Here is a 14,985-nt window from a genome sequence, read left to right as displayed (position 1 = left end):
CACTTCAGGCCCATCAGCAGAACAAGTAACCCTAGAAACCCAGCACAGTTTCTCAGGCAGCACCAAATGTGACCCCCGTGGAAGGGATGGGGCATCAGCCCAGAGCAGGACCTCTGCAACAGGGGTGAAACATATGCAAGGCACATGCTTGGTTACCTGGGCAATGCAGCCTCATGCTTAGAAGCAAAACACAATGTTGTTGCCATGACCCCAGGAAGTCTGTGAAGGCATTGACTGACTGCACAGCATGCCCTCAGTGCTCAAACATCCAACTTCTGTCCCCAAGGGGTATGGCTCAGTGCACAAGTGGTTGCCAGGTTCTGTTCCCATGGCCTAACTCTATCTCCCCCAGTGGCTTCTCCCCCTTTTACCCTCCTACCACTCCCAGTGGTCTGGACAGGCTGTCCATCAGTATCAATCCCCCCAAAATATTCTTTGTAATTACTTAATGCATATGAAATGGTGACATAAAAATGTGTGAGAAAGTTCATAGCTTTTCGAAATTCCTGTAGAGTATGTGGAACCCAAAATCTTTGAAGAAAAGCTGACTATTGTGAAAGTTATTTTAGCCATATAAGAGATGTAGAAATGTATGTATTTAATAACTGTAAGGAGTAAAAAAGAAAAAAAACCTTGATTGACAGCACTTTGATTTTAATATAGAACGTGTTTGCCATTATAGTTTTGATAAGTCTCTATCTGCTATTTTTGAAAGCTATTTTTTTTCAACACTGCTGTTATGTATCCTTGGTATCAGAGATATAATATTATACAATTTTGCTTTGCAGTCCATTGCTGATGGTTTTAGAGAGGCAGTTCGTTATGTCCTTCCACGCCTTATGCTGGTGCCAGTGTATCACTGTTGGCACTATTTTGAATTGTTAAAGGTAAGATGAAAGCTTTTTGAACCAAAATCATTGCATTTATGAGGCTTAAAATCTAGTTTTTGATGTGATCATATTATTTAAAAATACTTTTTACTTATAAAAATAAAGTATCTTAAATGTCTACCTTTTTTCCACAGACTGTGGAGAAAAGCTTGTATTTCTTACTTATCTTCATATTTCCAAATGGCAGATAGAAACAGGAAACTGTATTTTTATCTGTCATTTTATAATATAGAACCTCAAAGTACTAACATTATTTAAAAATGCACTTGCTAAAATTAATTTTTGGAGGCACACAGGAATAGTGGTTTAACTTTTATTTTAAGTAAGAAGTTTTATGCATAGCATTGTTCTAAATTTCCATCTTTAACTTATTAAGGAAAACACTTTTAAAGTTGACATATTTTTCATGCACAGTAGTATTCTTCCTTTCTTAGCTAGGACTCAAACAACATTAAAAAAATATGGTAAAACTTGAACTCTTTTCAGAGATCAGTGAATATAAAATGTATTAAATTCTTTAAGGTTCTAATAAACAGTATAAACTTTATGGTGATAATAAAATTATGTAATAAAATGTAATATCACTTCTGGTCAAGATGGCAGTGTAGGTAAACATGGCTCACCACCTCACTCAACCACAACAAAATTACAAGTAAACTGTAGAACAACCATTATTCAGAAGCATCGGAAGTTGAGCTGAATGAAAGTCCTACAACTAAGAATTAGAGAAGAAACCACATAGAGACTGGTAGGAGGGGTGGAGACGTGGAACAAGCTGGTCCCACACCCATATGAGGTGAATAAAAATTAGGAGCATTATCTCAGGAATGAGGAGTCCCATCCCCAACCAGGCCTCCCTGCTCAGGGTTCAAGTGCCAGGAAGATAAGTCCCACAACTTATGGCTGCAAAAACCAGAGGGCAATGAGGCTGTGGAAGACAGAATTGCAGGACTCCTGAGCAGATCCTCTTCAAGAGCCCAAGCACAGACTTACTCAGACTCACTTCCTCTGAGTTCCAGCATGGGGACAGCAGCTTGAAAGGCATCAGAGACATACAGAGAGGAAATGAATTGTCAGACACCAGGGCAAGAGCTGAGGGGAAGCTTTATTCCAGACAGACATGCTGGAAGAGGTCATTGTTCCTTTTCCAATCCTGCCCCCCACAGAGACAGCAGGTGGGTGTCATATGTGAGACTCCATCAATCTGGCTCACACTGTTTGCCCCACCCTGGTGATTCCCTGAGGCCCTGCCTCACCCAACTTTCAGGCCCACCCAAGCTGTTTCCAGTGGCTCTTCTATATGAATGGCATATCTTGGCTCGTGCTTCAGATTTTCCTAAATTCTCTGAAACAAGCAGCATTTGGCTTCAGCAAACCTCATCCCTCTTCCTAAGTGGCTCCAGGCCTGGTACTAGCAGCAGATGGCTTTGGTTCACATCTTGGCCTCTCATGAACACCTCCAAGCCTGGCACAAGTAGCTAATGCTGTGTGACCCCCAGACAGAACACAGGTTGATCTTTGACATGACAATGGTAATCAAGGCTTAATTACAAGAGAAGTGTATACATAGCTCACACAGTGGACACACCTTAAGTACCCGGCTGAGGTAATAAAGGAGGCTGTGCCACTGGACCCTACAGGGCACCTACTATACCTACTACATTAAGCCACTCTATCAAGCCTAGGAGACATAGTAGCTCTACCAAATACATAAAAACAAACACAGGGAGGCTGCCAAAATGAGACAAAGAAATATGACCCAAATGAGAGAACAAAACAAAACTCCAGAAAAAGAACTAAACAAAATGGAGATAAGTGATCTGTCAGATGCAGCGTTCAAAACACTGGTTTATAAGGATACTCAAGGAACTTAGTGAGAACCTCAACAGCATAAAAAGATCCAGTCAGAAATAAAGGGTACACTAGTTGAAATAAAGAACAATTTATGGGGAATTAACAGTAAGTGGATGAAGCTGAGAATCAAATCAGTGATTTGGAACATAAGGAATCAAAAAACATGCAAGCAGAACAGTAAGAAAAAAAAAAGGAATTAAAAAAAAATGAGGATAGTGTAAGGAACCTCTGGGACAACTTCAGGTATACCAACATTCACATTGTAGGGGTGCCAGAAGAAGAGAAAGAGCAAGAAATTGGAAATATATTTGAAAAAATAGAGAAAGAAAACTTCCCTGATTTGATGAAATAACACATACAAGTCCAGGAAGCACAGAGTCCCAAACAAGATGGAGATAAAGAGGCCCACATCAAGACACAATCATAATTAAAATGTCAAAGGTTAAAGATAAAGAGAGAAATTTTAAAAGCAGCAAAAGAGAAGCAATTGGTTGCCTACAAGGAAATTCCCATAAGACGTCAGCTAATTTCTCAAATGTTACAGGCAAGAAAGGTCTGGCAAGAAATATTCAAAGTATTGAAAACAAGGACGTATACCAAGATTATTCTATCCTGTAAAGCTATCATTTAGAATTAAAGGACAGATAAAGGGCTTCCCAGACAAAAAAAAAGCTAAAGGAGTTCATCATTAACAAACCAGTATGACAGGAAATTTTAAATGATCTTCTTTAAGAAGATCAAAAATATGAACGATAAAATGACAATAAATATCTTTCAACAATTGAATCTGAAAAGCAAAATAAACTAGCAGAACAGAAACAGAATCAGAGAGAGAAAGTTTTGATGGTTGCTGGATGGGAGGGGGCCTGGGGTAATGGGTGAAGAAGTGTGGTGATTAAGAAGTACAAATAGATAATTACAGAATAGCTATGGGGTTGTAATGTACAGTGTAAGGAATAGAGTAGCCAAAGAATATGCAGAACCTGTGAACAAGGACAATGGTGTGAGGATTACTTGAGAGAGTAGGGGGGCTGGATGGAGGAAAGCAAAGGGGAAATTTGGGACAACTGTAATAGCATAAACAATAAGATGTAGTTAAAAAGTATAATACAAATATGAATGTTATATAATAAATAAATATAATATGTAAACACATCAGAGGTAAATCACTACCCTGACTTTAATGGCATTTTCTTTCTTGCTTTTGTTTCCAGTTTAATCACCTATGTATATATCACTAAAATATATGTATATATGTGTGTATATGTGTAGCTATATATATAAATGTATATGTGTGTGTACATATATACATATATATGGCCTGTTTCTGAATTTTATATAAATTAGAACAAATTTAATATATTATTTTCCATCTTATATCTTCTCTCAAAGTTATATGTGTAAGATTTATTGTATGTTCTAGTTTAATTTTCTTTCATTTTAAATAAACCATCAATTGTTTATTTGTTTCTGGTTACTGAATAGTGTTTTGCTATTACTGATAACACTTGCTATGGACTTTCTTGAAAAATCTCTTGGTACACATGTGCATGCATTTTATTTCTCCAGAGTATGTATTCAGGGGTAGAATTGTTTGGTCACAGGGTATGCATCTTTTCCGATTTAATAGATAATGCCAAGCAGTTTCCAAAGTCTGTTGTACAGTTTACACTCCAGCCAGAATGCATGCATGTCCTTTATGCATATTTTCATCCTTTTAAATTTCTGTCATCTGGTATATTTGTAATCATCTGTCATGGTTTTATCTGTATTTCCTTCATTATTAGTGAACTTGGGTATAATATGCTTATTGGCCTTTTGGATAATCTCTTGTGTAGTTATTTAAGTCTTTTGCCATTTTAAGTATTTTATGTGGTTTGTCTTTGCATTCCACTTTTCTGTTTGTTCTTGTTGTACATTAATTAAACTTGAGTATATTCCATATTTATTCTGAGGGTTATAATGTCACTAATGAGCGATGGGTGATTTCCCTTTATTGTTCATTATTCGAAGTTGTAAAATAATACTCCCTAGTTATAAAAGAGAATCTACTGCCTTTGGACAGGGATCAGAGTTCCAGTGTTTCTTTTTCCACTTTAGGTTTCATATCCACGTTCCCTTAATATTTAAGATCCCAGATAGGTGTATGAAGAGATGAAGATTTTCTGAGGACTCTCCATTCCCATTTCTCTACATCATAGCTACTGATCTTCACTGATTCCAGCTAACATCTAAGGATTTTTGCCTCCTTTCAGATTATTTTCCTTTTCAATAGTACAATAATTTCAACATATTTTGCTCAGTAAAATTTTCTTCTCCAACTTTTTTATTGCTCTTTTATAAGCAAGGCATCTTTTTGCTTCAGCATTTTGTACCTCTCCTTGAGTATAGCAGGTTGCTGGTTCAGAAAATCTGTTGAGACTTTCTCTAACTCATTAGTAATAATATTAAAATAAAAGCCAGAATAACTATATGTTGTAGGCATCCTAGGTAAGGTATTTATTTGTCGATTTCTAATGAATGCCTACCTCAAGAATTCTTTTTTATGACATCTTATAACCCATAATGTGTGGTATTGGAGCTCACTAGCTTTTGTACACAAGTAGATAAGCAACTTGATTGTGTATATTTCCATGGAGACTAATGGATCCATAAGGACTTAGACGAAGGATTGCAGGCTTCCTATGAATAACACATTGGCAGCTCCAGATGTATATTTGGATTCCTAAAAATTTTTAGGTAATATTCCTGTTTAATTGGATGTCCTAGCTATAGTGTTATAGTTGCCAATATTTTCCAACATTTAAAAATCCTGGTTTGGTTCTGTAATTGAAGATTTTTATTTCTCCCCATCTGGATGTTTAGTTCTTAAAATCCATGTGCTTTTTGCTTTGGCCAGGAGGCTCAGTTGGTTGGAACGTTGTCCAGTACACCAAAAGGTTGTGGGTTCAATCCCCGGTCGGGGTGCATATAGGAGGCAACTGATGGATGTTTCTCTCTCACATCAATGTTTCTCTCTCTCTCCCCTCCCCCCATTCCTCTCTCTCTAAAGTGAATAAAAACATATCTTCAGGTGAAGATAAAGAAATCCCCAACGTCTGCATGTAAAATCAAGATACCAACTATGATGGTCTGACTCCTCCTGGGGCCCTAGCTTCTTTTATCACTGGTTAATCATTGGACTCCAACTAGTCTGAGCCATTGTGATTGGGACTAGTTGTTGGTCAGTTAATTAAAATAAAGCAAAGAATCATAAAATTGACTCATATATATTTTATTTTAATAAAAACACACACAAACCCCTGCAAATGAAAATTTTTATGTATTTATATGCTAATCTGCTGACTTAGGGTAAAATCTTTTCTTTGAATACAAATCTTTGTGGCTTAAGTCACAAAATTATTTTCTATGATTTCTATTTTCCTTTTCCTTTAGATGATACATGAACTTGAAGGTGCTTGTAAAGCAATCTTAGAGCAGAATCCTAGGATTTTATTATTCTTTCAAATCTTTTACATTTGTTGTTCCTATACCTTTTTAGAGAGACTTGCCTTTAAAATTATTTGATTGTTTCTACATATATATCATTTTTTATACTTATATTGCTTTGACTTATATAATATGTAATTAAATTACATTATTAGAACATAAGCACAACTGCCATAAACATTTGGGAACATAGACTGCTGATTCTTGGTAAGCACATGACTTAATTAGTAGGATCCACAGGGCTTAGATATTTTAGAAAATGGCCCATTTATTGATATTTGGAGCACTTATTCTCCTGTGGGAATCACCCTGTGTATGTTATACAGTAGAAATGATCCATAGGAAGAAATACATGTAACATTATGACTGTACATATATACACACACACACAAAACAAAGTTTCCTGTGGTATACTCTGACATAGTCTCCCATTTCTTTTTTTTTAATATATTTTATTGATTATGCTATTACAGTTGTCCCATTTCCCCCTTCTCTCCCCTCCACCCTGTATCTCCTCTTCCACCCACATTCCCCCACTTTAGTTCATGCCCATGTATCATACTTATGAGTTCTTTAGCTTCTACATTTCCCGTACTATTCTTGCCCTCCCCCTATCTATTTTCAACCTACATTCTATGCTACTTATTCTCTATACCTTTTCCCCCTCTCTCCTCCTCCCACCCCCCTGTCGCTAACCCTCCATGTGACCTCCATTTCTGTGGTTCTGTTCCTGTTCTAGTTGTTTGCTTAGTTTCTTTTGGTTTTGCTTTAGGTGTGGTTGTTAATAATTGTGAGTTTGCTGTCCTTTTACTATACATGTGTTTTCTTTATCTTCTTTTCTTAGATAAGTCCCTTTAACATTTCATAAAATAAGGGCTTGGTGATGATGAACTCCTTTAACTTGACCTTATCTGAGAAGCACTTGATCTGCCCTTCCATTCTAAATGAGAGCTTTGCTGGATAGAGCAATCTGGGATGTAGGTCCTTGTCTTTCATGACTTGGAATATTTCTTTCCAGCCCCTTCTTGCCTGCAAGGTCTCTTTTGAGAAATCAGCTGACAGTCTGATAGGAACTCCTTTGTAGGTGACTGTCCCCTTATCTCTTGCTGCTTCTAGGATTCTCTCCTTCGTTTTTACCTTGGCTAATGTAATTATGATGTGCCTTGGTGTATTTCTTCTTGGGTCCAACTTCTTTGGGGCTCTCTGAGCTTCTTGGATTTCTTGGAAGACTGTTCCCTTTGCCAGATTGGGGAAGTTCTCCTTTATTATTTGTTCAAATACGTGCTCAATTTGTTGCTTTTCCCCTTCCCCTTCTGGTACCCCTATAATTCGGATGTTGGAACAGTTAAAGACGTCCTGGGTGCTCTTAAGCTTCTCCTTGTTTTTTTGAATTCTTATTTCATCATGCTTTCCTGCTTGGTTGATTCTGTCTTCCTTCTGGTCCACTGTATTGTTTTGAGACTCAGATTCCTTCCTTTCACTATTGGCTCTCCTCCGCATATCTTCCTGCATCTCTTTTATGGTAACCTGTATCTTTTCATCTAATTTGTGCCCCAAATCAATCAATTCCGTGAGCTTTCGGATCACCAGTGTTTTGAACTGTGCATCTGATAGACTGGCTATTTCTTGGTCGCTCAAAAGGATGAGTCCTGGGGGACTGATCTGTTCTGTGGGAAACATATCTCTCCCTGTCTCTCCTTTTTTTCTCTTTTTTTTCCGGTCTGGGTGCTCTTGTTATGGTGGGGAGCAGAGCCTTAGGTGTTCACCAGAGCTGGGTACCCCAGTCGCTAGATTGTGATGTTGTATGTGGGGGCGGGGGCGGGAGCAGGGGCGGGAGGGAACAATGGTGGTAGTTCCATTCTCCTGGGATCTCAGTCCCTTCTCTGGGATCCTGGGCTGCGAGCTCTGCCCTGGTCCACAATCGCCGCCTCACTGGGTCCGTCAGTCGCAGCTTGCGTGCTCAGGGACCACCACTGCGTTCTTGCGCGCTGGATGGCTTTTGCGCCGATTCGCGCCAAGTTTTCCGCAACCTTTGTGCACGCCAACCTGGACCCGCCCGGCTCATCCTCTCCTACCAGTCTGGATGTATGGGTCTACTTCAACTTCTTGGCCGTCCGACTTCCACTCAGATAAATCCTCTGTCAGTTCTGGGTGTTATTCTGTCTGTAAATTGTTGTTGTTCTAATCTTGGTTGTGCGAGGAGGTACGGTGCGCCCACCTATTCCTCCATCTTGCCGGAAGTCTCTTCCATTTCTTTTTAAAAATTATTGTGATGCACTAATAGATTATAACATGCAGTTTGAAAAACACAGATGGACTAATTCTAGACACAAGCTAAGTGGATTATCACGTGGGCAAATGAAAAATTATTTTTTTTCTGTTCTGATTGTGATACTATTGGTTTTATAAAGCATTTTATTTATTTTTAATTGTAAAAATACAAAACATGAAATTTAATATCTTAATGATTTTAAGTGTGCAGTTCAGTAGTGCTAAGTATATTATTATGCAACAAATGTTGTCTTACACTTGGGTTGCTTCTGCTTTTTGACTATTGTAAATAATGCTACTGGGAATATGAGTACACAAATATTTCCTTGAGACTTTGCTTTCAATTCTTGTGGATATATACCCAGAAGCAATTGCTGGATTATCTGATAATTGTATTTTTAATCATTTTGGGGGAAACTGTACTGCATTCCATAGCAACTATATACTATTTTACATCTCCACTAACAATGTACAGGGTGCCAATTTCTCCACATCCCTGCCAACACTTATTATTTTTTGTATTTTTATTTTCTGGTAGTAGCCATCTTAATGGGTGTGAGGTGGTATCTCATCATAGTTTTGATTTTCATTTCCCTAATTGTTAGTGATGGTATCTTCTCATGTGCTTGTTGGGTATTTGTATATCTTCTTTGGAGAAATGTCTGTTCAAGTCCTTTGCCCATTTTTAATTTGGGTTGTTTGTTTTTACTGTGTTATAGGAGTTCTTTATGTATTCTGGATATTAATACCTTATTACATGTATCATTTGCAAGTATTTTGTCCTATTCTATAGATTGCCTTTTTGTGATAGTGTTCAGGATCAAGTACTCATCCAAAAGAAATTTCATTTCCTGTTACACTCACTTTGGGATGAAAACTGTAAGAAAAAAGGCTGGACCAGTGTGACTTAAGACTTTCACATTCCCCTGGTAATAGTAAACACAATCCTGGAGCACTTTTTAATTTAAATATCTGCTTCAGTCGTATACCAAGGGAGATTTATGTGTGGACATATTATTTAAATATTATTCAAGTTTTACTTCCCAGAATCAGAATTTATAAGTAGTAATAACTGTATAATCAAAAATGATAGCACATATATAATTTGCCTGAAATTATTTTTGAGTACATTGTTGGATTATTCTTATTTGTAGCAATACTTTAAAGTTTATTTTATAAGTAATTTTTTTGTTGTTCTTTTCAAATTTAATCCCCTTGGGGTTAATCATGAACTATTTTCATTTTCTTTTTTTTCTCAAAAGAAATTTTAGTTTTTTTTCTTAACATATATTTCAATTTTTATGTGAGAGGAAAAAAAGAAAAAATATTTTTATAAGTAACTTTATAATATACTTCTTATATTCTAAGAAAACATCTATGTTTATCCTTCTGTTATTAAGAACATATCTACTCTCTCACTTCAGAATTGATTCATTCAAAGACAACATTCTTTTGCTCTCTAAATCTCTTGTCATTCCTTAGAAATTTAGTAGTGGAAAGAATAAAAATTCTCCTCTCAAAAGAACTTAATCTTACTTTAGCTTAAAGCTTAACAGGAAGACCTATTATTAATAACTTTAATAAGGTTCATTGGGAAAGATCAGCCAGTATTTCAAATATGAGACAATTGCATTTTTAGGTAATCCTTTTTTACCATTTACTAAAAACATAGAAAAAAGTTATAAAAGTAGTATTGTGAGCTCTCTTCACCTAGATTTACTAATTGTTAACAGCTAATATTTGCTTTGTCACCATCTTTGTGTTCCTGTGTGTGAGTATGTGAGTGAGTGTGTTCTTAACATCAGCATCTTGAGGTAAAGTCTATTAAAAGAAATACTCTTACTCTTGAAGAGGTTATGAAGAATATCTTACAGCATAATATTTACTCTTTCAGTATTGACACATCACTCAAGGACATCTGAAGAAAGATAATGCTGTTTTTATTTTAATTCTCACCCAAGGTTATATCCATTGATTTTTTTTTAAGAGAGAAATTGAGGAGAGAGAGAGAGAGGAAGAAACACTGATGTGAGGGAGAAACATCTATTGGTTGCCTCCCTAATGTACCCCTACCAGAATCAAACCTACAACCTCTGTATGTTCCCTGACCGGGAATCAAACCCAGAATTTTTTGGTGTATGGGACAGCACTCCAACCAACTGAGCCAACTGACCAGGGCAAAAAAAGTAGTTAAGTTTTAATGAGTTAAATTTCCCACCAAATTAGGAAAATTCTATTTTTATGACGATAGAAATTTATTGTTACTAAAAAAAGGATTGATCACATATACTATTTCACATTTATACTGAACAAACTACCAGTATAATGAATTAGAGACAACAATTTTAATTTATTAAAATTTCCCTTGCTTTAGTCACACAGATATCCATAGTAGGTACAGCATGTCATAGGAATTCAAGAGAAGTATGGTAAGTGTTTAAGTGAAGTCTTACAGAGTTAAGAAAACTTATATAAAGTGCAAAATCTTTGACAGGATGCACTTATACACAACTAAGGAGAATAATGATTATCAGTTAAAAGAGGAGTATATTCAGTCAAGTTTATAAGATACTACACACAAATGAAAGTTCACTGCCACTTTATTGCTTAGTTTAAGCTTATATTGCAAGGGCATTTATTCTCTGACCTCTTTTCCAAAGCACACTTAATTATTAGTGATAATTTATTTCTTAAACTATGTAATTTTCCAGTTTGTTTTTAATGCAGGGGGATTCCCCTTCAACTCCTTGTCACCAGGCTTAGGCATAGGCCAGTACTGCATAATTGTTATTTGCATTACTTGTCTGGTGTTATTGTAGAGAGACAGTGTAGTACTGGCCGAAAACTTGGACCTTGCTGTCTGTTCTCGAGTTTGAATACAAACTCTCTTACTCATCTTGGGTGAATTACTTAAGCTCTCTGTGCTTTAAGTTTTCTCATTTGTAATATGTATAATAATAGTACCCTCTTGTAGAGATATAACAAAGATTAAATAAACTAATGAATTAAAGAGTGTGCATAGAATAAGAGCTCAGTAAATATTCATGATTGTTATTTGTCAAAACACTTAAAATTATAAGTATTTATATAATATTCATTCTGATGACCTTTTTGGGTATGTACCAATGCAGGTACTATACAAAAAATGGGTAAAACATATATATCTCTATATTTAAGGAGTTCATGGTTTGGTGAAGAGATGAGTATCAAATAAATAATTACAATATAAGTGCCTGATGTAACATAAGTAGTACATATATTATTTCATGTGGGATACTGAGGCAGGAGTAACTAACTCCATCTAGGGAAGTTAGAAAGAAATTAATATGAATGTTGGATATATAGAGGTTTATTTAGGTGTGTGTGTTTTATTTGGAGAGCCATGAAGGACAAATGCCAAGGAACTGTTGCAGATTAAAAGAGACAGTAGAAACATGACAGCTAAATGCAGCACTAACTGGGTGCTATAATGGGGGAAATTAGACTAAAGTACAGGATTGGGACATTTTACAGCACAAAATTGGGTATGTGCTATAAATTAGATAATAGAACTTTACTAATGTTAAATTTCCAGAAGTTGATCATTATATTTTAATAGAATATCTTTGTTCTAAGAATACCACTGAAATACTAAAAGCATAAAAGGGAATGATACTATTTGAGAGTAATTGTTGATACATTTGAGTTTTTCTCATATTCCAAAAAACAATCTCAGAACTGTTCAGCAAAGGCTACTCTTCCTGAGCAAGGAACCTGAAAGAATTGTATCACAAACTACTCTCAGATACTTTGGGGGTGGGGAGGTGGGAAATGGTACACATTCACTTACACACAGAATGATGAAGTATATGTGGCAGATGTTAAAAATTGGTGACAGGGTGTTTATTTTTATGAGTTTTCTATAAATTATATATTATTTCAAAATAAGAAATTTAAGTTGGGGGAAGGAAGAGAAGAGCTTCATGAGGAGGGGGCATTTCAATGGTAATTTCTATGTCAGTGTAAGATGTTTAGAATAAACTTAAATGTTTGTATGGATATGCTTGGACATTCATTAATGTGATGTTTATTAAATCTCACTGCAGAAAGTTCAAGAATTATTTAGCAAATTATTGGAATAAGATTATACCAAATAGAGCCATCATTTTATACTTTTTTATGTTATTTATTTTTATTAAACTTTCACTTTTTTCACTTTTTTAATATATTTTATTGATTATGCTATTACAGTTGTCCCGTTTTCCCCCCTTCCCTCCACCCTGTACACCCTCTCCCACCCACATTCCCCCCCTTTAGTTCATGTCCATGTGTCATACTTATGAGTTCTTTAGCTTCTACATTTCCCATAATATTCTTACCCTCCTCCTATCTATTTTCAACCTACAATCTATGCTACTTATTCTCTGTACCTTTTCCCCCTCTCTCCTCCTCCCACTCCCCTGTTGCTAACCCTCCATGTGATCTCCATTTCTGTGGGTTCTGTCCTGTTCTAGTTGTTTGCTTAGTTTCTTTTGGTTTTGCTTTAGGTGTGGTTGTTAATAATTGTGAGTTTGCTGTCCTTTTACTATACATGTTTTTTCTTTATCTTCTTTTCTTAGATAAGTCCCTTTAACATTTCATAAAATAAGGGCTTGGTGATGATGAACTCCTTTAACTTGACCTTATCTGAGAAGCACTTGATCTGCCCTTCCATTCTAAATGAGAGCTTTGCTGGATAGAGTAATCTGGGATGTAGGTCCTTGTCTTTCATGACTTGGAATATTTCTTTCCAGCCCCTTCTTGCCTGCAAGGTCTCTTTTGAGAAATCAGCTGACAGTCTGATGGGAACTCCTTTGTAGGTTACTGTCCCCTTATCTCTTGCTGCTTCTAGGATTCTCCCCTTCATTTTTACCTTGGCTAATGTAATTATGATGTGCCTTGGTGTATTTCTTCTTGGGTCCAACTTCTTTGGGGTTCTCTGAGCTTCCTGGATTTCGTGGAAGACTGTTCCCTTTGCCAGATTGGGGAAGTTCTCCTTTATTATTTGTTCAAATACGTGCTCAATTTGTTGCTTTTCCCCTTCCCCTTCTGGTACCCCTATAATTGGATGTTGGAACGTTTAAAGATGTCCTGGAGGTTCCTAAGCTTCTCGTGTTTTTGAATTGTTATTTCTTCATTCTTTCCTGCTTGGTTGTTTTTTTCTTCCTTCTGGTCCACTCTATTGTTTTGAGTCCCAGTTTCCTTCCCATCACTATTGGTTCTCCGTGTATCTTCCTTCATCTCTTTTATGTAACCTGCATCTTTTCATCTAATTTGAGCCCAAAATCAACCAATTCTGTGAGCTTCCTGATCACCAGTGTTTTGAACTGTGCATCTGATAGATTAGCTATTTCTTGGTCGCTCAAAAGGATGAGCCCTTGGGCACTGATCTGTTTTTCTGTTTGAGACATCTCTCTCTCTCTCCCTCTCTCTCCCTCTCTCTCTCTCTCTCTCTCTTTTTGGTCTGGTCGCTCCTGTTGTGGTGAGGGGCAGAGCCTTAGGTGTTCACTGGGGCTGGGCACCCCAGTCGCTAGATTGTGATGTTGTATGTGGGGGCGGGAGCGGGAGCTGGAACTGGAACTGGAACAGGAGGGAACAATGGCAGTAACTCTGTTTTCCCGGGACCTCAGTTCCTTCCCTGGGATCCTGGGTTGCGCGCTCTGCCCTGGTCCACAATCACCGCCCCACTGGGTCTGCCAGCTACAATCTTGTGCACCCCAGATGCCTTACATACTCCAGGTTGCTTTTTGCGCCCAGTTCTTCCCCTAATCCGGGCGCCTCGACCCATGCCTGGTTGCTCGTCTCCGCCCCTCCTACCGGTCTGGATGAACGGGTCTACTTCAACTTCTTGGCTGTCCGACTTCCATTCAGATAAAATCTGTCAGTTCTGGGTGTTATTCTGCCTCTAAATTGTTGTTGTTCTAATCTTGGTTGTGCGTGGAGGTACCGTGCATCCACCTATGCCTCCCCATTTTATACTTCTATCACCAGAAAATCCTGTGCTTTAAATAGCCTGAAGTTTTATTTTCCTTTGATGGCCTGTAATAATTCCATGGATATTTAGAAATGACATGGTCATTTATGTGGAAGAGTTTGAGTAGCCTGAAGACCAAGTAGACAGAGGAAATTTAGTATCCTCATACACGTAAATTGAAAAGCAGTTCTCATTTTGATAGAATGTCATTATTAGTGATAATTTGGAAGTTTGAATCAACAAAAACAGTGAGAACAAAAAAACATAATTATTTTATACCATCAGTACCCTTATTTACTAAGGAATTATTTTAGAGTTCAGAAAACTCTGTAAGAAATCTTTATAACAGCATAAGTGATTTGATTGTAATTTTCACCTTTAGAAATTAGAATGATCAAGTGCTAAATGATTAGAATGATATTTTGTATTTTGTCTCTTTCTCCTTCATCTTCTCAGTTTTTTGTCTCTTAATCTAGATATTAAGGTTTT

At 36.8% G+C, this 14,985-nt stretch overlaps 1 protein-coding gene across 1 annotated transcript in view; it reads left to right on the top strand.

Annotated features, from left to right (window-relative positions):
- The window catches only part of SOS2 (SOS Ras/Rho guanine nucleotide exchange factor 2), a 103,467-nt gene that overhangs the window by 50,316 nt on the left and 38,166 nt on the right, over window positions 1-14,985 (top strand). Inside the window, 1 exon segment of the mRNA XM_028508318.2 lies at window positions 789-887. Within this exon segment, the coding sequence (XP_028364119.1) occupies window positions 789-887 (99 nt within the window).

This window comes from Phyllostomus discolor, chromosome 1 (assembly GCF_004126475.2).
Source record: "Phyllostomus discolor isolate MPI-MPIP mPhyDis1 chromosome 1, mPhyDis1.pri.v3, whole genome shotgun sequence".
NCBI lineage: Eukaryota > Metazoa > Chordata > Mammalia > Chiroptera > Phyllostomidae > Phyllostomus > Phyllostomus discolor.
The sequence above is the reverse complement of the archived record's forward strand: the minus strand, read 5'-3'. Positions and strand labels throughout refer to the sequence as shown.